The sequence below is a fragment of the Phaethon aethereus genome, assembly GCF_964289735.1.
Source record: "Phaethon aethereus genome assembly, chromosome: 8".
Lineage (NCBI taxonomy): Eukaryota > Metazoa > Chordata > Aves > Phaethontiformes > Phaethontidae > Phaethon > Phaethon aethereus.
In genome coordinates, this window is record NC_138584.1 from 16,497,571 (window position 1) to 16,521,805 (window position 24,235).

Consider the following 24,235-nt stretch of genomic DNA (forward strand, 5'->3'; position numbering starts at 1 on the left):
CTTCTGTGTCACATCTGTGCTGCTGCTTGTGTACCAGAGTTCTTAATGAGTGTCATGGTAATCTCATAATCCAAGCAAAATAAAAATTAAATATAAGTAGAATTTGTCACAACTAGGAAAAGGACAGCTTTTCCTACTTTTCCAAATGGACTCAGTCAGTAAGACTTAGAAGCACATCAGAAAACATTATTATGTGATTCACACTACCATTCTAACACAGAAGACAGTAATATAGAACCATAGGAGAGCTGTTTTGACAGTCAACAAACAAACAAAAACACCTGCAGAAAAGATAGTTTACAGCTTACCAAGTCTGAAAGCTGCCTGTAAAAAGTTTTTGCTGAAGTGCAAAACGTAAAAACAGGCTTAGTGCATCATTCTGGATACAATGGAAAGTTCAAGGCCATGAGTCAGAATTTCAGTTCTGCAGTATCTATAGATTACAAGCGTTGTATCATTCCTTAGTTCCTTGGCCAAACTGAATATTTTCCTGAAACAAAACTTTAATTTGAGAAAATGCCTGACTTACCCTGATTTCACATACTTACTAACCTGCTTAACACTAGGCGTATGCTTAAGAACCATTTTGAACCAAGCTTCTAAGTTCTTAAAAGTCTAAGTAATTGCCTTTGATGTCTTCTACTTCTAAAAATAATTACTAATAACTATTTACACTGGGTTTTTATCTCTGCAATAGAAGGTATGATTATATCAATTTTACTGAGGAGGACAATGATGCACAGTTTCTTGAATTATATTGTTCTTCGCTAAGTAGTAAATTCATGGCAGTAGAAGATAATTCTTGAGTTTCAGTCAGCTGCTCTAGCCATTTCTTTAGCCAGACCAGAAAGTGCTTATGATCTTGAATGAAGAAAGAAAACTTCAAGGCAGGAGACCATTCTCTGACAAATAAAATTTCCACATATTAGTGGTGTTTGCTGCGAAATGCAGCAAGTTCTTTAAAGCTACTAAGAAAACCCAAAATGTGTCTGTAAAAGCTCCCACTGCATTACCCTTAGCATATGCCGTTCAGTATTGGAGTTAACATTAACCCTTTTTGTGTTCCTTTTTACTGAAGTTTGAAGAGCAGGCATATTGCATTTGTACTTCTTTGTGTGTGTTTTTTCTTGGAGGACGATTTTGGTGTTTGGCGGGGAGGCTGTTGACTTTTTTTGACAGAAGCAGAGGGACTCTCTGTCTGTTGCCAAAGCTGAAAAATCCTTTCTACCGCAATGCGAATTCATCATTAGTACCAATTTTTGCATTTGGGTAAACCTAGAAAGGGATAAAGTAAGGGTAATAATTATTCGAATCCCTTCTTTCATGTCATTAGATATATATGAGGTATAATTTGAGAAAGACTTAATATGACATTTTCAGGCATGGCTAAATTTTCCTAATAGCTTTTGAAACAGTTGTAGCTAGTGACATAAAAAATTGAGGCTTTCAGCAGATAGAGGACCACTCAGTCTAAGTCAATGTGATGCTTTTTCAATGGTTTTAGTTTGACAAAAAAGATTTTAAAATTACAATTTCAAAAACAGTGGCTCACTTGGAGTACAAATTCTGTGCCAATTGTCTTATTTACACAGTGAACCAATGTGACTTTGTATTTTAAGGTCCTAGGCCTGACTTGTCAAATCTACATTAGAAAAGGCCACTCTTAGTAATGTGACTTGCCAGTAACAAGATGGGGTACATCCTATGCATTTCTCATTATCTGATTTACAGTGAAAATACAGAACAATAACAATAAAAAGAAATAAATTTTCTGCTTTGGATGTGTTTTCTTCTTGCTCTGAAAGATGTCATCATCAAATGAAATTTTGTACCTACTTACAAATCAACATAAAATTGAAATTTTGTACTGACTTATAAATAATGCCTTGAGTTATTCAGCAGCTTATTTTGAAAATAAAATAACAATGATTTGGTGGAGAGAAAGGGGAATAAAAGAGAACAGTTTGGATTTGATTACCCAAGTGCTTTATCTGGAAATTCATGTTCTTGAAAACAGTGCCACACCCCATGTCATCTATTAATTAAAGTGAATATCCTCTTGATTATCCAAACCCTTCCTTTCCAATATTATTATGCCCCTCAATTCAGTCTGAGATCTCTCTTCCTTCATTAGCTTAAGTGCTATTGGCATACTAGCACTTTGGGCTTTTTTTAATTCAAATTAGTCATTGCTTTTAGAAACTCTCCAGCTATCTTGACCAGTTTTGTTTTGAGGAAAAAATTTAGAGACAATTATTTAATGTTTTAAAAGAAAAAATCTTCATCCCTTCAATGGCATAGGTTATCATGACAAAGGGGCTTCATATAACACACAAATACACTTACATTTGCTGTTATGCAGCTTGTGGTATCGGAAACAGCAAACCTGTCTGAAAGAAATTTGAATTCTCCTGGACTAATGGGTATAGTATATTCCTTACTCTGGCGTTTGCTACAGGATTTACTCCATCTTACCAAAGCTGATCTTAGAAGAATTGGAATTGAAAATCAAGTCCACCAAACACACATAATTTCCAATATCCTGCTGCTTCAGGAGGTAGGAAAAAAAAAAGAGGTAAGATTTCCATGTTGTCTCCTAAAGAATGAGTTAAGGCAGGCCGAGCTTTCCTGTCACAAAGAGATGATAAACTAATACTTTGATTCTGCTTAGGATACTGCTCTGAGTACAGATCACAGGGGTACTTTACATAGAAGAATAGCTAAACATTAATCTTCTAGCAGGTCTTTAAAAAAATAATATAACCTGTACTTTTTTTTTGAAGTTGTCATTTAGAGAAGGCTCCGCTTTCATTTCACTTTCTGTTGCGCTCTGTCTTCAACTTAACAAGATACAGTAGTGTTAATAGACCATAACTGACAGAAGACTGTGTCATGAATATCTTCCTCACTTGGAGAGGTCATATCAAAAGGCCTAAACCAAGCTATTTTGTGTACATGCCACCTCATCCTTAGTGAGGAGAGAGGAAGAGTGCTTACACAGGCAGTCCTGATCCTCCTCCATTTGGGACTTCGCTGTCAATGAAGCTTTGATCACTACATCTTTTGTTGCTTTTACGATGCTTTTATCAGTTCAGTATCAAAATTCAACTCAAGTTTGTGAGAGTTGGAACAAGCCCTGTAAGACATCCTGTTCTGAGTGGAAGGCTATAGTGAGATGTTATTCAACTGTGACTTACTGTGCAGGATATTTTGAGAATAGATAACAAGATACGAGTATTATGCAGTCTGCCCAATAATTCTAAAGATCACTGCCTAAGGCTTTTACAAATGAAATGTGAAGCAGTGATTTACTTGGCTGATGTTCCTGCTTTTGCCTTCTCTTGGTCAAAATAAAAAGAATTTTGGAACATTTGTGGAAATCAAATATTCATAAAATATGTTTAGCTGCTTTAACTTTTCAAAGGAAAATAAAATTTGTTGTGTACAAGTACATCAGTGTATTTTCTCAGTGTTTTCTGAGGAGTTCGAAGTTGGTTTAACAGTTACATAACTTCAACTCATTGGTTTAACTTTCTTAAAATATGAATATAAACATGACATTTTTGTAACTGCTACTGCGAACAAATTAGGAAGTTATTCACATTGATTACTGCAGTGAAACTAAATGTATTTCAATTAGAGCCTATTTTCATGTGGCTTTGGTTCTGCATTTTGTAACCTTTTCAGGTGCTGGAATGAGGAATATATTGCAGTTCTCAATGTAACATTTGTTCAGAGAAAAGGGCTGTTTAGACTGTCATTCAGATAGTGAATTGATTTATAGATAGTTATGTAACATTTTGGTAACTCACTGGAACGTTCCAAATTCTATTAATACAGCTACATCTTGTAATTTTTCAGCTTCACATATATTGAGCTAAATCTAATCTTGCCATACTGCTGGTGATTTCAGTGAATTTGAGTCAAATATTTTATCTCCAGACTGGAGTGTATATATTTTTTGACCTCCAGACATATGTCTTGCAAGGTGACAGCGTGATGCCAACTTGTTTCTTTTTTTCTGGCAGTAAGTGCTGGAATTCTTTAAGCTAAGTTCTAGTAACAGTAGTGGTGGTACATATTTTTATGGGCATTTATCTTGGTGAGCAATGTTTTCATTCACTCTCTGGTTTTGGCTAATGAAAACAATTAGGTGTATAATTGAATTATGTGCTTGAAAAAATAGAGGCAAATTGATCTTGGAGTTGTTCAGTTTACACCAGGATATTTATATCCTAGATAGCTTTGCCTATTGTATTAAAGAATTCTGGGAAGGCTGCAAAAACAGATTGGTTCAGTCAGTCATACACGAGTGCAGACTGTTTTGTTTTCACAGTAGGGACTAATGGTTGTTATCTAGTCTCCAGCCTATTATGACATAGTTTTGTTTGGTGTCTGTCTTTGACAGAGTGCTATGTCTAGGAGCAGAGTGCCTAAGCAGAAGCCTAACTGAAATGCTTGTTTTCCAGCACTGAACTGTACTGAAGTCATACATTAGAAAAAACATTCTTTTTAAATCTTCCATTCTATTAAATAAATACTAACGTCCTACTAGTATACTTACCAGTACAGAGCGAAGGCTATATTATTCTGTTTACTGTTATTTTGAGCTTTAAACAGCTTTGTATTTTTTGCTGGTTCAACAGTTTCCAGACAGTGCTCGATGTGATAAGTCACTCTAATACGTAAGCATTTTCACAAGGGTTAATTTTATAGGACTAAGCACTTATTTGTACAGTGAAGTTAAGTTTTGGAAAATTTTGTCAAAACACTTTCTGTTTTCTAAAATGTTAACTGGTTCTGAAACTACTTTGAACAGAACATATGTCAGTACACTATGGTTTGGATTCGTCCCATCTAACTCTAATTACTTGGGCTGTGTTTCCACAGTAATTAATACCAAAGTCTGTGCATTGACATAATGCCCAGCAACATATTTGACCTAGATCAAATATGTGCACATGATCACATATCTGGTGAATTAGGCAGAGTACACAATACGAAGTTCATCTTTATGCTTTTATGCCATCTTTATGCCAGCCAATGGTAGGGAAGTGATTAGAATAACTGGTTTGATGTGAGTAGCATTAGCTGATCAGTAGAAAAATAACCATTCAAAACTGTTAAGCCACTTCAGTCCAGCAGAATGAATTTTATAGTGGGTCAGTGCTTTGAATAATGGGGCTCTGATGTTTTTGATCTGCGTTAGAAAACTGAAAGGCTGCTCTGCCATTGACTTTTGATCTTAATTGAAGCTGGGGTTCCAAAATGCCAGCCTAAGCAGTGTGTGCCATCTTCAGCTTTCCTATAGCTGCTTTTTCCCACCTCTGTATCATTACTTTTGTTGTCAGTGAAACTGGCCTGCAGCTGCATAGTGAACCTATTGGGAAATTTATCTGTGTGAAAAACAACTTTTTTTCCTATTATATTAATCCAGATCAAGTCCCCGTGCCAGTTCACTGTTCAGCTGCACAAACACTTGTACAAGTATGAATGTATAAGGAAGAGGCAGCAGAGGTGAGCCCCTGTGGCTGAACAGCCCTGCTGCCTAAAGTGAAACCACAGCTGAAGGTGTTTTAGTCACTCTGTGCTCCCTTCTAGGTATTAGAAAGAGACAGATGAATTCAGCACATAATTCAGTCCACTTTCAATTTGAATTACCTTATATAGGTGTCTATGTTTTTTTTGTTGATTGTAGAGATATCCCAGGATGGCTGACTTCCTGGCAGATCACTCAGCAAGTGCTGACAGCTGGTGGAATGAATTTAGGCCTAAAAGCTACATCTGCAGTTGGCCTGGAACATTTCATCTCTTGAATGCAGCCTTCCAAATTTCAAGGTGTTTTTTTCCTTTTCGCTAAATCCAGATGATCTCAAATATTTGCTTAGGGCTTATCACTATATTTCATTTCCTTGCAAAGTACTCAAGTGGGAAAATGTTTCCAATTTCTGCAAACTTTCTTCATAAGTGCAAAATTGTTACCAGTTTTGAACATACTTCTACCACTGTTTAATGAACAGAGGACCACAAGGCTGTGTACTGAGGCAAACTGATAGTTGCTGAAGTCCAGGATCTTATATCTGATAGTGGCAAAGTAGATGTCAAGTGAAACATGAAAGAGCACACCAGCCCATAGTGATGCTTTCCCAGAACACTTGCTCAGCCTCTAAGCATTTAACCTAACAGAAATTAAGTTTCAAAAAGGCATGAATGTGAACAACCATAAATACTCTTTCCACAATCCTTTAGCTGTATCTTGACTTACCCTTACCTAGCACATCAAAAGACTAGCACATTCTCGATCCTGGTGTCCTGCTATCTAGGCCAGTATCCATTCATATATTCATAGCATGCTGTGACTCCTTTGAGATGTACCTTCTGTTTTCTGTTCCAGGGAAACTGTAGAGTCAGAGGGTGGGGCCTGCAGCTTGCCTGGGCTTGTCCCAATATGGAGTTAAGATGCATCCAAAATTTGGGTACTAAAGCACTCCCAAGTAAAGGAAAATACGGCTGTGCTTCCGTCTGTGCTTATAGGAATGTTCTCAGCAGCTATCTAGAACCTTTTTATAGTCTTTGCAATGCCAAACAGATGTTTCTAAGAAGCCAGTAGTTTCTTCTGGTATGAGAAAAACTGATGACAAACTAGGTGTAACCTGACTCCTGTATTACACAAAAAGGTCTCCTTCCCAGAGCATGAGGCATAGCACTCTGTCCTGTAACAATCCGCATTTCAAGACCGACATCCTGAAAGCTGTAGCCCAGTACCTGGAGAGCAGTGCTCCAGGAAGGAACTGTGATTTTCTCAGTATCCTCCAACACAACTAAAACAGGGTTTGATGCTATATGGGATTGGGACAGAGTGATATTTAATCATGTTACCATATTGTGCTACAGTCTTTAGGCGTGTGATTTTTATTATGATTTCTTAAGACCTCTAGTAAGAGAATAAATCATGCTTCAGATGTGTTGAGGAATCCCACCATGATGTGACTAGCTCCTCCAGTGCAGTAGAAAATACTGTCTATAGAGAGGGTAATGTAAATATATAAATGCAAATGTCTATTTTGACATAATAAAAATATACCTTGAATATTGTTGGACATGGAGTATATTTTTTGGTTCCTTCATCACCATAAATTTAAATACAGACTAATTTTGGAAAGCTTTGTATCATTTGACTATCAAAATGTTTGTGTACATTTGCAAATATTCATGATGTCAAACATCATTTGTTGAGTTATGAGTGGGAAAATATATAGAAAGCTAAGTGACAAGAAGGTTTTTTTATGAGGTGTTCTAAGAGCTGGAACTTTTTTTTCCCAGTACCTTCTTTTACTGAGCTGAATTCTGGTAACAGTATTTTATAGCTTAATATGATTTCATTAACATCTTAGTGTTTTCCTTTGAGAGGCTAAAGGTATAAAGAATCTTTCCTTTCTGTCTTGTACAGGTTTTCTTATACAGAGACATTGCCATTTTAATAGGATATATATTTAGATTTTTTATAATTCTATTTGCCATACAAAGAAGGCCAGCCTTAATGGATTTAAATAAAATATATGCATTGACATAATTTACTGTGGGTGAATATAAAATAATATGCAAAACCTGAATTAGGTTAAATGTAATTAATATTCCGTAACTTCCTGCTTTTGGTGGGGGGAGAGCCTTTGCATTTAAATTCTTAAATAGCGGTTTCTCTATATGTTGTATTTCTTGCCCTGCTGCATTTGTGTAAAGTTAAATATGAAGTGCTTTCTTGCATGAGGGTCTTCTCCTTGACATTTCTCCATTTGTTATATAGAAGACCTAAGATGTGTGCTATTAAGAAGGAAGATGAGCAAGCAGTACAGATCCTTGCTTGTGCTTGGGACAATAAAGAGAGACATGTCTTTCTTCAAAGAAAGAGTAAAATAAGTGAGGGACTTCCTCATGTGTTTTTTAGATGGCCAAAATAATGAGCATAAAGCCAATAACTTGTTTTGCCTTGTCAAATGCAAATATCTTGCCTTTGTCACTCTCAGGTAAAGCCCTTTTACTCATTCTGGGTTTTTTTTGCTTCTCTTTGAAACATTACAAACACAACCAGAGTGCTTTGGAGCAGTGGTATGTAGTGTCAACCTGGCAGATTCCAGACTAGTGCTAAAGTATTCTGGTAGCTTTGCCAATAGATGGAGAGGAGGCTGCTTTGAATGCTTTCATGTCTATAACAGTTAGAGGTGGTATTGCTACTTGTGTGGTCTATTTTGCTCTCACTGAGAGATACAGTGGATTTTAATGATTTGAAGGTTTTTGCTATTTCTGTTTGAGGAGGTCAGAAATGTAGATGCTGTTACAAAGCTGTAAACATACACCTCTGTACCATTTTGTCTGTTGAAAGTTCTACATTTGTTTATTGCTACTTTCTGCTGCCTTCTGTTTATCCTTTTCTGTACATCACTTATGTTCTAAGTGGAAAACCCCCCCAACATCTGTCACATGCAAAGAGAGGCTGTTAATTCTCTTGTATTTGAGACTTTTTACAGAAACATGGAAAAACAGAAGCATACAAGGAAATCTTGGCTGCACAGTAACAGTTCTTCCACTGCTAGAAGCAAAGAGAAGAAAAGGGACCCCCTGGTAAAAAGGAACCCATAAAACCTTGTCCAACTTCTTTCTGGTATAGTGTCTTCCAGTTTAATATTTAATTAACCAAAACTAGTCTATAAAAGAAAAGTGGGTTTAGTGCAGTTTTACCCATGTATTTCAAACCTCTGAAACAGATCTGTCTAATCTATGCCAGCACAAGTGGTTTGACATGATTTTCAATACCAAACTGAAGGCAGGGTGAGGGGATGCACAACATGTTATTGTCACAGAATATATGCCATAATTTATTTTTACTACTTTTATAAATTGCTAATTGGTTTTTGTTAAAGATGATACTCAGTTTTCTTGTATTATATCTGACAAGGGCTGTACTTAGTGTTTTTGGTTCTAGCAGTGGCCGATACTAGCTCGCTCAAAACACACGGAATTTGGTAGCTCTGAGAATTTATGATAGCTATAGTGAAATTTTTTTTCCAAACCTTTCCAAATGTTTCGCTTTCTTTCTGACTTAAGACTTACAATAATGAGCTGCAGATTAGAAGAGTTTAACTGTAAACCAACTCCCATTGGAAAATACTGATTTGTCAGAACTAAAGTTTTTAGCCAGTAGTAAATGAGGATCAGACATCTGGTATTATATATGTACCCAGTTTGAACTCTTCTATGTCTGCAAAAAATTAGATGTGCTGTAGCCAGAAACTTCAGCAAGCCAGAGCATGTTCCTGCTCCAGTTTGTCACTGAATGAGCTAAGGTGTATATAACTCCTGAAACTCTCCTGCTTTACTACAGCATTCATTCCATGATGATCAGCTATGGTACATTTCTGCTTGCAAACTTTTCTGAGGCTAGGGATTGTGAAGCTTCTTGACTCTTAACTCATAACGGATAGCTCTTTGGGAGTTTATGAAAGACGTTATGTCTCCAGACTGAAGACAGACCAAAGAGTAGGACTGGATGTTGGTAGCTTTTTTATGGAGGTCTGGATAGCTGGTGACTGAACTTGTCTGTTTTGCTTGGCAGCTTGGGTGGGACCTTAGAAAGCACAGTTGCCATAGCTCATAGTTTTCAGAATAAATGTCAGATTTCAAGTATTTTTCACTTTGTATTGTCATTCTAATTTGGCCTGATATGTCTTTAATTAATTTGAAAATTGCCAGTGAATAAACTTGATTTCCTAGCCAACATTTATGCTGATCATTATTTTTTCGATGTGGCATCTGTGGGAGTTGAGGGAATGTAGCATTTTGTTTGTTTGTGTCCTTTCTCTTCTAAGACAAGTCTACAGTAGAAACTTGCTTTGACTTTTGTTTATCAGGAAATCTACAAGAACTGCTGTGTGAGCAATCCACGCATACCATGTCCTCATCTTGTGTAGTTACCTCTGCGTTTTATCATTATAGCTGCACAGCAGTGCTTTTAGAGTAGATGTATTTTCTCCTGGTTATTTTAGGAAGACTGGAATTCTGATGTTTAACATAAAACTGAAAAGTTCCAAAGAATCCTCTTGTCTTGTTCCATCATCGCTTTTGTTACCATAAGCCAGGCACATTTTGAAAGTGATCTCTCAAGAACAGTCAAGTACCCAACTTGACACAATTAAGGTACGCAAGCTACAGCATCACAGATCTTGGGACCTGGGTCATGGTTACTGTTCCTCCTTACTCATCTGTTCAGATACATTCAGTTCACCTGCTTGTACAGGTGTCTTTGCACTAGGTGGAAAGATGCACCTGTACCTACTCCCTCCTTTCAGAAAGCAGAAGTCAAGGGTGACCATGGAAGGCCACAGTAGTGTGTGATGTGCTAACATTCTTGTGGCAAGGTGATACCCAAACAGCATGATGCCATATAGATAAATAGATGGTTAAGTGGTATGACAGGTCAGCATGGATTACTGATGGGGGGGGGCTTCACAGAGGTGCTGTGCTTGTTTTAGGACGTTGGTGCTTCCAGGCTTCATCCCACATCTCAGTAAACCCATTTCCAAAGTAGCTATAAAGTATGAAAACCACAAAAACTTTACAAGGAGGAATCTCATCTAGCTTAATTCAAAATAACTCACAACTAATGTAGCTAGTGTAGGCAGTCCTGTGGATTCTTCATTCTTACAGGTTGCAGGCAAATTCTCTTCAACAGCTTTGCATCAAGTATGTACAAGGCTGGGTTATGTAAATTGTCATATGTGAAGACAAGGCCCAATTTTCAATTCTGTCTGAAGACAAAATAAAACTCCTAGGAAAAGGATGTAATGACTCATGCAAGAGTAATCACAGTTTATGCAGGGCTGCCCAGCTACCAGTCCCATTACTTAGCACCCAGTCATGTTACTAAGGAAATTACTACTCCTTTTCTAGTTCTTATTCACAAAACATGACAATGAAGCATGACATTACTTCCCATGTAATTACAGCGCCTGAAAATTTCCTGAATTTTTAGAATCAGCCAATAGAGACCATCTTACGTGCTAACCGATCAGAGTTTGTACCATGATTTTAGATGTTTTTTACCTGAACTGTGTAATATATTGTTTAGATAAAGGAAAATGTCTTGCCTCTCTATGCAATGAGGCGAATAATAATGTGCACTTCTGTAGCATCTTCCACTTGATAAGCTGATAAAGTACTATACAGTCTTTCCTGTGAAAAATACTTACCACTGGTGTATGTTACAAAAAATGTCAGTATAGGTCATATAGGAAGTAAGTGGGTCAGAATACTAGAACTGGAAGTGTAATCCAGGTATCTCAGCTCCTCTTTCTGTATTCTCACCATGATTCCATTTTTCTTGCACAGGATGTATTAGTGAGGCATTTTGGTGTCCAAGATGGGATCACAGCCTGCTCTGTTTTGGTTCCTTTCTCTTCCTACCACTCTTTCCCTCCCTCCCCCAGGTGTATTTTGAAGTGAGATTGTGCCTGAAATATCCTATGGGAAATCTCCATAGACTGTTGCTTGTGGCAGTGAAACTCTGGAATCTGTTACTGTGTCTGAAACATTTCTGGTATTTCTCTGTCCTCAATACTTACCTGGTTTTGCACAACTGGCAATGACAAAAGCAGACTAATATTGGCTATGCAAGATTTGCTAGCTTTCCTAGTTCATCAGTAGCTCAAATGTCATGCATTTGGGGAAAAAATTAATTGAAAGAAGATTGGAGTAAGTTTTTGTTGTGTGTTTAGGCACATTTTATGTGACATTGGTTTGAATTTAGATCTTGACTTCAAGGTTCTGTTCAATGTCAGTTTGGTGTTATAATTTTCTATAATGTGGGGGGAGAAAGTTATGTATCTGTAGAAGTCTGTGTCCATCAGCACGCCACACATGGTGACCTAGCACAAGTGAATGAATCCTTTGGGAAACTGTTGTCTTTCACACTTACCTCAACTTTTCTGTATTGGAAGTTGTTATTGTAAAAGGTGTGTGGCAATACCAACCGTGATAATGCTTTCCTACTGCTCATGCCTGTCTTAAGGCACCAAAGTGGTCTTGCTATGGGAAGGGGAGCACCAGCCAGAAATGTCGCTGTGAGCTTCCTTTACCTTAGTACATTAGACAAATTTAATTTTCAAATCTCTGTCTCCTCTTCTTCCCTTATTGCATATTTGAGTGCTCTTTGCCTTTATTTTGTTTCTCTTATTTTGTACTAAACTTCATCTTACTTGAGCTTTCTTATGCAAAGATTCTACTCATGTCTATGAAAATGCTCAGACTTTTCCAAGAACTTCCCTCTCCCAAAACCGACTTCTGCAACATACATGATGGCTAAAGAATCTTGTCTTGATGAGCTAAATGTTTCTTAAGCTCTAGCTACACTTCAAAGGAAGTGCTCTTTCTGTCTTGAATTGCTTCATTAAAAAAAAAAAAATCATTTTGCTCTAAGTTATTTTAGATAGCTCAGATTGAAAAATTCAGTGTTCTGGACAGTGCATAAAAACCCAAACTACAAAGAGGTAGGTGTCCTAGTTCCACCCAGTACCCAGAGATGTCACTGTGGTAAGTCACCATGTGGAATTTTAATCCTGCTGTTGTCATCAGTGGATGTAGCTTAACTTGTTTGGAGTGAGAATACAACAGTTTCATTTATTTTTGACGACTGGTTTGATAATATGTAGAGGTCCTGGAAGATGAACAATCTGCTGTTTAATGACATTTATTGTTTAGATAGTTTAGGACCACAACTTCAGCAGCACCATGTAGTCAGGCTCTGAGGTAGATACATGAGAAGCAGCTTATTAAAACTAGTCATGGTAAAAATGGAGAAAGAGAGTGAAAGGATTGGCCATTAGAGTGAAACAAAAATAGTCCATGAAAAGGCTCTCCCAAAACAGAACCACCATACAACTAGTAGGGATCAAATATTTAATGTCAAAATCAATTAAATGTTTGGTTAGGCAGAGACATACTTGCCTCTGGAAAGCTAATGCCAATAGGATAGCTGTGAAGAGGTTTGCAGAATGTTGTCTTAGGAATTCTAACAAGAGAGAAAGAACAGAACCACTGGAATAACTGTGGCAAAGCCCGAGAAATGCTGGCCAGGCAGCCTGGATGACTGAGCCAACAGGAAAGAGACAAACACAATGTTAAAGGAAAAATTTGACCTGGACAGTGCTTTAAAAGTCAACTGAGTGTGCCTTGATTTCTGTTTAAGCAAAAGCCCTTTGGCCAAGTCACTGGTGCAGCTGAAGGTGCCTGAGGTAATTTGTTGAAAATGAATGTTCCATCTATAATTATCTGATTGTTTTAAAGGGCATACTTTACACAAGGAGGTAAACTAGCCAGCTGTTTTGTCAATAGCTCTCTATCCTTTACGGCTATTTGACTGTTTTAGAATATCCCACCAACCTGTTGCACAGATAACGTCATGTAACGTGGTGGGATGAGGGGGAAGTCTGCTAATGTAACTAAATTGTGTGTGTAAAGCATGTAATAGACCCTGAATTGTCCGTGAACAGGGTGCATTTAGGAAACTTCAGTTTTGCTGTAGCACTAATTCGGGAGATGAAATTATGGAAGTCAAGTTCATAAATCCACGGAAAAGGGCAACGAGAGGTCACTGCGCGTGAAGGACTTGCCTGCCGCGCTTCGGCGAGGCCCGCAGAGGGGTGTGGTCGCAGGGCCGTACAGCGGCGCTGGGCGCTGGCGGCGCTGCGCAGGGCGCCTGCGGCGCGGCGCCGCCTGAGCCGCTGCACGCAGCGCGCGGCCGCAGGGGGCTGCGGGGGCCGACCCGGCGCCGCCTCCTCCCGCTTTCCAGGTGAGCGGCGCCCAGCGTCGGTCTCGTTTGCGGAGGTGGAAACGGGGGAGTCGCGGAACCAGGTCCGTACTTCGGCGGCCCAGTCGAGTGAGTGATAAGGCGCTCTTGGGAGGCTCCGGTTGAGTCACCCTTAGTCTAGTTACCGCGAACGACTCTTCTTCAGGGCAGGCTGGTGCAAGTGTACGCGCCGGCTCCTACCACGGCACGGCCATAGCTTGGGCTCTCCCGAGGACGTCCCGGTTCATTTACTCGAAGTGCTCCTGGCCGCTGGTTGTTGCGGGTCTGGCCCCCGGCCACCTTTTCCTCCTGCCCGGCTGCCCGCTCTCCCCGGCACCGCCGCCCGCGGGCCTCCGCAGCTCCGAGGGACCTGGACGGGACTTGCTGCTTGGCCGGGACGAAGCCTCCAACTAATACCCAGAAAGCCTGGAAAGAAGCAGCGGTGATCAGACCGGTAACTATGGGCGACAGCGCTGCCCTCTCGGGCGGAGAATGAAAAGCTGGTTTTGTGTGTGAAGTGTGTATGAGCGTCCCTCTGTCCCTCCACCTCTATCGGGGCAGGGGACGGAGGAGCAGGGCGAGCCCCGACGCTGGCGGCGGCTGACCTACGGACTACTAGAAATGCCGTACCTGTGGCAGTAACTACTGGGGCGTTTGATGCAATGCTTAGGTTTTATAGGAACCAATCCCTGGAAATCTATTAACTACTCTTTAAGTATGAAACACTGGTGTACTCGAGGTACCGAGATATTTCACTGAGTAGAGAGAAAGGAAATGCTGTGTCGTCGTTTTTTTTGTCGGTTAGAGGGGAGCGTATTTAGAAGTGCTTCTTTCTGTCCAAATATGTAATTTCCATAAGTCAGTTGTTAGTGCAAAATAATTAAGTGCATACTTACTGCTGAAAGGGTTTTTTAAATGTTTAATTTTCAGTTAGAGTGGTTGTGTTTGTGCGATTTTTTTCAGTAACATGGTGGGAACAGCAGAGCAGGCAAAATAATAAATGACTTCCTATACTAGAGGAGGAACAAAAGCTTGTATTTTGAAGCATTAGCTGAAAAATGCTTAGATTTGACTGTAACCTTGGTGAAGTCCTCTATTTCTGCCAGTAAAATGGGGAGAGAATGTTTATTTCAAGTCAAGGCTTCATACCATTCAGGATTACTGAGCTAACTGGTTGGGCACTTAAATTTCTGAGATAATTTCTTAGTATAACACCAGATGAGGAGATTTCTACTAATTGTTGAATCCTCTTCAATGATCACTTTTTCATGGCATTATTTGTAGGTATCAAGGCATTCTATGTGTGAAAACTCCCAAAGAGAAGTGTGGGGTTTACCTGTTTCTCTCATCTTGAAACAGGAATTTCAAAGATAACTTATCCTGGCCTGTGTGCTTTCTGTTGCCCAAGAGTAAGTTTTAATGAACATTTTAAATAGACTGTCAGATTACAGTGCAGGGATGTATGGGGATGGAAATTGTATGACATATGTAAGGAGAGAGAAAGAGAGCAAGAACAGTTTGATAGCACTTAAGACCCTTTGGAAGCACTGACCTGGCTGTGATCTTGTGGGGAGTTTTTGATGTTTGACAGACTCATGTTTTTTCTCATAGTAGCTTAAAGCTTTTGAACTATTGCATATGCTTTCTCAATTTCTCCTTATCATAACAGGCTGTAGGTTCTTGAACCTTAGTATTCTTCTCAAAGTCCTGTGACCTGTTTGCAATAGCAGCTACTACATCAGTTTATCGGGGGGGTGGGGTGGGGGAGGGAGGGAAAGGCAGAAAATACAGGTTGTAGAAACCTGCTTCTAAGCCATTTTGGGATCAGGAATCCTCTCTTCTTTGTTATACTAATGAAGAAGATGACATTGCTAGGGAGACAATTAACATGAAATCTACCTTGACTTTATAGTGGCTGTAGTTTTAACTGTGTTTCTTCCTGTGATATGTTAACTTCAGTGGCTTTTTAGTCGTGCTTATTCTATTTCCCTAACTTATTTGCTTACTACACAAAAAATAAATTTGAGGAAATTGATCTGATTTTTGTCCTGAACTTGACTTTCTTCACCATTAAGGTTGATCACTCTCATAATTTCCTGTGTGTATCTGCATAGTGCATGCAAATGTGCCAAGTAACTTAGCAGGGAGAAAAAAGTACTTTATCTTCCCCTCATCATAATTTATTGTTACTGGTTTTGAGGGAGGAAGGACAGGTAGGTGGGAAGAGGTTGTGAGGCGATTTGCTGTGTCAGAAGTAAGGAGGGTTTTCACAAAAGTTGACTCTATCTTGTAAAGACCTGAGAACATAAGGTGGTTCTTCCTCAGCTGGATGTAGTAAACCATGTTCAAGCCCTCTTAGCTTCATAGCACGTATACTGATAAAGACATAGTAAGACATTGAGTAAAGTATTGTACCATTGGTGATATGGTAACACCAGGTATAGACTTCAGAGAGTTTGATCTAACAGGGAGGATCACTGGGACTGCAGATCAGTAAGACTTTGAGAGAAGTGTGAACCTTTTAATGTCCAAAACTGGTTTAAATGTAACCCAGAGTTTTAAGATAGCTTGAGAGTCTGATTTGGAACTCTGAAATTGCTTTTTTATTTACTTTTGTAAGATTTCCATTAGCATGAGCATATACAGCCTTGGACTGTTTGTTATGCCATTCAGGAATCTCTGAGGCCAAACTGGAGATTTCCCTTTCCCTTACTTCCCCTCTTCCAGTGCATTAAAACAACAACGTAGCAGCCATTGCCACTAGTTGTGTTAGGTTGTGGTATGGGAGGAGCACTTATTCTTGTACCTTTACCAGGTTGAATGAACCATCAGAACACTTCTTCAGACTGTGTGAACATCAGAAAGTTTTCATGAAGACAAGCTGAGCCATGAAGTTTGTATTTGCATCCCAAAGCCAAGAGGGCATGAGTAGAAGGATATTTTGTATGTTTTCGGGAAGTGAAGATTATTTGTTTCATTGTTCATATGGTTCTTTTTTGTTTTGAGCAATGATGTGAAGAGATGCATACCCATCGGATTAGAGTTTGGTGCACGTTTGGTCTTGCCCACCAGATATGTATTTTATTCTATGTCCAATCTCATACTGTTTTCCTAAATGCCATGTTGATTTTAAAGGCTTCTTCATTTGTATTCTCTTACTCTCATCCGTAACAAAAACCAGGACATGTCAGAAGTTACCTGGAAACCTTTCATGTCCTCCAGTTCTCTGAATTCACAGTCTGGCTCCTGCTAATCCCATTCCCATATACTTTCCCAAACTGCAGACTGAAGAAAGAGAAATGCCACTTTATATATAAATACAAATTCACCTAGCATTTTTAACATTACGTTGCCATGAGTCAATCTTGTTTGCATCTAGTTAGAGGAAACTTGTATGACTTCCAGAGTGCTCTGTTTTGCTACATGCTGCATTTTGACAAATAGGAATGTGCACAATTAAATTTCAGTTAATTTTGGGCTGTCATTCTGCTATAATTCCTCCGATTTTCATTGTGGATTGCATGATGGCAGCTGTTCAAAGCACACTGTCTCCTAGGGAGTAAAATTTTCAGGGTTTCTATATCTAGTAAAGTCAAACATTCTTTAAATCATATGCTAAAGTACTTGAGATATTCCAGAGTCTTCAGCTGCAGAGGCTTCCTCTTTGCAGTATTTACATTAAATATGAGAAAAATGTATGGATAGTTTGGCAGGACTTTTGTTACTGAGTTAATTGTTGTAGTTCTTGGTTTACATTTGTGAAGAATACATAGTACAGCACAGATAGGCAAGCAGATGAATTTATGGGTAAAAGTTAGCTGACCTGTTGTTCTGAGGTTTGGGATTTTTTTTTTTTTTTTGACATGTTTTGCAGGGAGGAATGCTTGAAATATTATCAAAGCTTCTGTACATGCATAATTGTGGCTAAGTATCTTGCAAGTTCTTCAACATAGGTATTACTAACTTTGGAACTCTAATTTGATTCTTCAAAACAAAACTCAGGTGTGAATTTCAGGATTGGATATTGAATTTGTAAATCATGGGATGTTACTGGGAGTGACTTAAAAGGTGCAGTGATTAGGACATACCTGAGAGAATTTGGTTTTCTTTCTTAAAAAGGCTTTCTTAGGAGGGAAGGTTAAATGGAAAATGTTGTACTTCAGAGGGTCGTTGCTTATTTGTTTATTTTATTCTCAGGCTGTTGAACTGGAAACCTACTGGATCACTATAATTATTATGTGATTTGGTTAGGAGAGGGAATTCTTGGCTTGTTTTATGGATTCTCAAACATGAAGTGGTTGACAGTTCACTGTCATCGTAAGCCTATCATGGACTTACCTGGTATCAACTAGTAAACTGAAGCTTTTGTTGGATATATTTATACCTGCTTGGTTTTGATACCCATTTGCAGGAAACATCATGTGTTCCCTTTCAGCATAGTGGTAATCTTGCAGGAAGGCCTAAGGAAAACCTCTCTGCCTGGATAACCTGCTCTTAAATAGTCAGAATTTGTCAGGTTTGGAGGTGTTTCTTATAAACCAATAAGAAAATACGATTATTAAGTACAGAATCTCAGCAGCCCCAAAAAGGACAATAACAACGTTTGTGCAATATGAGCAAGCTAGCCTCCGTTTTTTCTGACTCTTTATAAATGATGTTTGTTGCCTTATTACAGTAAACACATAAGGTTGAGTTTTCAAAGGACCCTGTGAATTCTAAGAAGTTTCCTTACCCTCCCTGCTATTGTTTGAAGTAATTTTTATCATTCCTGTCTAATAATAAAGCTGAATTTACTGGAAACAAGCTCTGTCAGTTTGCTTTAGCTATAGGAGGTTGTAGCTTTGTGGTAAGCATTTGCATTTTAGAGCTTCCTATCTCTGGACCAGTTGTTTTGCTTAGAACAATTGTAATGCAAAACTGACTTTATAGACCTTTTAAAAATTATTTTGAAAATAGTTATGTGATATGTTTAGTACTAGCCAGCAAAAACTATGTCCTCAAACCACATGATAAATGGAGAGGTGATGTAATATTTCACATCAAGGGTCCATATGATAATTTGTGTAAGATTTTTTTTGTGAGGGTGTGTTTTGGTTTCTTTAGGGTTTCAAATTCTGTTTGTATCTGTGTTAACTAATAATATCAGTTCTTATTAACTTCTCAACTCTTTTCAGCAAGAAACCTGACCAAAGTCAAACAGATTATCTCTGGGCAGAGATGTTATTTCCAGAGGCTTTTCTACTGTAGTACATGGTAGCTGTGCTCAGACAGAGCCTTGGCAAATTGAAGATTAAAAAAAAAAAAAAATCTAAATATTATTTACAATCTGTAATTAATGAGTATTTATTGTAGGACCCTCAGTAAGGGAGAAGTGGGAAGGTACTTGTTGTTGGAAGTCTGAAAACCTTGTCCAGCCTGTGAATCTCTGCAATGCAGCTGACAGGAAATAGTGGAATTCTTTCATAAATTTGAGATCAGCTTTAGTGTTACTGTAAATCTAAGCCTGTTATGATAACCTCTGAGTAGAACTAACAGTAGCTTACGTGCAGCAACAGTTTGATAGTACCTGTGATGCTGAGGCTAGAGAAGGGAGCAGGACGACTATAGAGGCAACTCTGTTTCCCTTGCAACACCCATGTATTCCCCAAAATCAGAGGATTTCTTGTGCAGCTGTAAGCAGCTGATTTCCAGGCTGCTGGGCCTTCAGGGCGCTACTCTTACTTTTCAGTGTGAAACTTGACCAAGGTCAGAACAGATTCTCCCTGTCCATAACTGTTATTTCCAAAAACTCTTCTGCTTTCTGATTTCATATCACTCTCTGCTGCTTTTGTGGCTTTTCCAGTTTTTACAGGAGGCACCTGGTTGACTACCACTTAGGTTAAATAATGTAGGACTGGCTGAGCTTTAAGTTTGTGTGTACATTCCATAGAGTGGCTTTAGCGGGCTAATATAACTGGATAGGGTAAGACAGCCTGTCTTCTCTAATATAACACTATAAAGTGAGCACAGGGCAGCGTTTTTTGAGGAACAGAACAGCAATCTGTTAATGTGCCTGAGGTGTTTGTCTTGCGAAGTTTTATGCTCACGATAACAGAAAAACCTGTACTGTACAGCAGGCTATAACTGATTGTACAAGAGACTGACAGCTATGCAAATCCCTAATGTCAACAACGATTTGAGCCAGCAGGCTGTGCATGCTGAAGAAGAGAATTCCAGTAATCTACTCCTGCCCTTATCTCTTGGGTAGAGCCCTTTAGTTTACAGCCTGTTAGAAATATGTGACCAGTTCTCTGCTAGATTTATTACTTGAAGCAAGACTCTTCAGAAACAGTTTTTTCCTCACAATGTGCCAACTATGGGGTTTAGAAACATATTCTTCCAAACCAAGCTGTAGAGCGTCCTTTATTTTTTTGTTAAAATGTTCTTAAAACTTTGCTTTTTGTTAATTCTAAGTTGATGTCTGAGTCTTCAGAGAATGTGAAGGAGCAAGAAGAGGAATTTTGTGGATAAAAATGGAGAATTGCTCAGGGTTGTTTTGATTGGTTGTTTTTTGTTGTGACTTTTCACATGTATAAGAGTTAATATACAGGTGTGCTTGACATGCAGTTGGGAGCAATGTGACAGGATTATAAGACAGACTATATCTTGAGGTATCTGACTGCCTCAAAGCAAAGCAGAAGTTCAGTTCTAGATGCCTTTGTTAGTCATCCTATTTAACTTTCATTAAAGTGGGGGCTTTGATGATTGGTACGCTATGATAAATCTTGTTTTTGTTTTTCTAGAACCAAAAATGATAGCTGCAGGAAAGTTTTCAAGTCTTCCCAGAAATGGCCCAGTGAACCACCAGTTCTCATTAGCTTCTTCCATGGACCTGTTGACCACTAAACCTTCACCAACTGAGCATTGCTCAGATTCCTTTCAAGACATCTCTATCCATGGCACACTCCCCAGGAAGAAGAAGGGGACAATTCCCATTAGGTCTTGTGATATGTTTAGCCACACAGGAACATTGCCATACACCAGAACACAGCGGCAGCAGCCACCTTTTGTACAGGATGTTATAGAAGAGTACCCTCCTCAAAATGGGAAGAGCAACAAACTCCATGCCAGGTACCTTGTAAAACCTTAATTTATGTATGTTTGTGTAGGAGTTGTTATGTCTTTTTCTAGACCTCTAAATGTCCAGTTATAGATGCAGCTGTTTATTATAACTCTGCATTCTAACAGAGGCTGATTTTTCTCCCTAGTACTCAATTTTAGGTCTTGATGGAAGAAACCAAACAAAAAACAGTGCGAAACATGGGTGGGGTGGGGAGGGGGAGGAGTGAATCCGATGCATAAATTTCAGGAATTCTGAGAACTTCTTTTTTTGACTTGCTGAATAGCTCAGGTGTCAAAATAATTTTCCTTTTGCAGTAAGATCAGTCAGTATACGGGCTCTTAAATACTCATGCCTGTTTAAAATGTCCTTCTATACCACTCTTTCTGTGGGATCTAGTGATTTGGATTTTTAGTCTTTCTTTTGATATCAGTGCAGTTTTTAAAAATATTTTTTAAGGACTAGGTCTTGCCTCTGAATGCTTAAAAGGTATAGCATTGCATGTACTTTTCCCATGGAGGAAACTTTAAAAAGCCACTGAACTGCTTTGAAATGACCCTTTGCATTGTTCTAACAGAGCAGTTTTAACGAGGAAGTCAAACTGTTCAAACTTGGTTTTGGTTTGGATTCAATGCTTATATGAATGGATTGCACAGGAAAAGGAGAGAGTGGTGTTCCAGCTGCCTCCAACCTAGAGCTACACGTGAGCTGTTTTTCTTGAAGACGCAGTGGAGCCCAATGTACTCTGAGCTAATGGCAAATTATCCCTGTTTATTATTCTTTCCTGACTTCCTGGTTATAACATCCATGACTCGTGAGAAAGAATTATACTTCCATAGCTAGTATTTCTTTGGGGAATCTATTATCATCGGTGATATTTCATTGCTTACAAAAAAAGTAACTAATTTTGTTCTCATATTGAGGTCTATAAAATGGGAAAAATTTTCCAGCTAACACAAGAAAAATTCAGTGTAATACAGTGGATCAGTTAAAGGCACAAAGATGAGAGAGTATTAGGTTGCTTGGGTGACAGAGTTAAAAGTTGAAAAAAGATAACCAAATGACAACTTCTGAATTAGCATTTATAGTTTTCCTGTGTCCGTTACTGTAAGATTTCTTGTTCTCAAATCTCGTGAGGGAAGGACAGTCCAATTACGTGGGGTTGTGTGTGTAGAGTGGTTTTTGTATGCTTTTTGCTTGCAGCATAGAGGATCAAGCTTTCTTCTCCCTTGAAAATAAGTCTTTCTTCTCTGTACACCATTCACTTTGAAAGAAGAAAGGGCCTCAGTGTGTTTAGTATTCCACTGTCACTTATCTCTGAGCTGTACCTGCTTATATGAGCTGGCTTTTTAACATAATTTGCTGCTTTGATTTACACACTTTTAGAGAACGTAAGCGGCTGGCACTGCTGCCATAAAAAGAATATGGTGGTATGCACCGAAGTTTTGTTTTATGTCTGTCTTCTCAAGAGCAGTTACTAAACATGATTTGTAAGAGGCGTTTTCTTTTCTGGAGAGACCAAAGCCTCCATATTAAATACGTTTATACTTCTAAATAATGACACCACTCATGTGTGGTTCCCCACAACACCCTTCTCTCTAAGTTGGAGAGAGATGGATTTGATGGGTGGACTGTTGGGTGGATGAGGAATTGGTTGGATGGTTGCATCTAGAGGGTAGTGGTCAACGGCTCAATCTCCAGATGGAGATTGGTGACAAGTGGTGTCCCTCAGGAGTCCATATCGGGACCAGTACTCTTTAATATCTTCATCAGTGACATAGACAGTGGGATCAAGTGCACCCTCAGCAAGTTTGCAGAGGACACCAAGCTGAGTGGTGCAGTTGACACACCTGAGATATGGCATGCCATCCAGAGGGACCTGAACAAGCTTGGGGAATGGGCCCACGTGAACCTCATGAGGTTCAGCAAGGCCAAGTGCAGGGTCCTGCACTTTGGGTCGGGGCAACCCCCAGGATCACTTACAGGCTGGGGGATGAAGGGATGGAGAGCAGCCCTGCTGAGGAGGACTTGAGTACTGATGGGTGAAAAGCTGGACATGAGCCTGCAGTGCATGCTCACAGCCCAGAAGACCAACCGTATCCTGGGCCACATCAAAAGCAGTGTGGCCAGCAGGTCAAGGGAGGTGATTCTGCCCCTCTGCTCTGCTCTGGTGAGACCCCACCTGGAATACTGGGTCTAGCACTGGAGCCCTCAGAACAGGAAAGACATGGACCTGTTGGAGAGGATCCAGAGGCGGGCCACAAAAATGATCAGAGGGATGGAACACCTCTCCTCTGAACAAAGGCTGAGAGAGTTGGGGTGGTTCAGCCTGGAAAAGAAGGGGCTCCAGGGAGATGTCATTGCAGCCTTCCAGTACTTAAAGGGGTCTTAGAAGGAAGATGGGGACAGAATTTTTAGCAGGGCCTGTTGCGATAGGACAAGGGGTAATGGTTTTAAACTAAAAGCGGGTAGATTTTGGCTAGCTATAGGAAGAATTTTTTCACCATGAGGGTGGTGGAACACTGGCACAGGTTGCCTGGAGAGGTGGTAGATGCCCCATCCCTGGAAACATTCCAGGTCAGGTTGGACGGGGCTCTGAGCAACCTGATCTCATTGGGGATGTCCCTGCTCATTGCAGGGAGGTTGGACTAGCTGACCTTTAAAGGTCCCTTCCAACCCAAACTGTTCTATGATTCTATGATAACTAGTAAGTTTCCTTGTCCTGTGAAGAACACTTTTGCACAAGGAAAATGTCAAGAAGTTCTGCCTGCTCAGAATTAAAACATGATGCTTTTGAAATAATAAGAGATTTAAATTATGTTGTTAATGCAGCCTGTTAATAGAATTTGCGTCTTTTGAGTCAGCAGCAAGTGCCGTTTCTGTGTTTGATCTTCCAGTTGCTCTGCTAAAACACACACAGAATGCTATGGTAACAACTTCTAACTTTATCTTTCTTTAATATTTACAATGGATGTTTATACATTCTGCTCCATGACCTCACAGCCCAGTTGTATTAGAGCAGAAGGCACTACCAGTTTGACAGTAAATATATCACTTCTTGAAGTCTTCTTGGGATCACACTGCACCTTTCATTAGTATATTTGAAAGAATATTGAGAGCAAGTCTTATTTTTCCTGTGGTAAGCATTCTGTCATATATGTTAAGGTATGTATTCTGATGCTTACACTCATGTTGAAATTATTTGGGATGAATAGTATAGGGAAGTCCATTTTACCTTATCAGAGTTTTATCACAAGATCTTGTAATATTTTTATTCCAGTGTAGGAGCTTGTGAAGTA

At 39.3% G+C, this 24,235-nt stretch overlaps 1 protein-coding gene across 1 annotated transcript in view; it reads left to right on the forward strand.

The window, feature by feature from the left end:
- BCAR3 (BCAR3 adaptor protein, NSP family member) overlaps window positions 1-24,235 on the forward strand; it is a gene marked incomplete at both ends in the record, with an annotated part of 112,711 nt that overhangs the window by 35,886 nt on the left and 52,590 nt on the right. Inside the window, 3 exon segments of the mRNA XM_082002757.1 lie at window positions 2,459-2,560; window positions 2,563-2,575; window positions 20,620-20,947. Of these exon segments, the coding sequence (XP_081858883.1) occupies window positions 2,459-2,560; window positions 2,563-2,575; window positions 20,620-20,947 (443 nt within the window).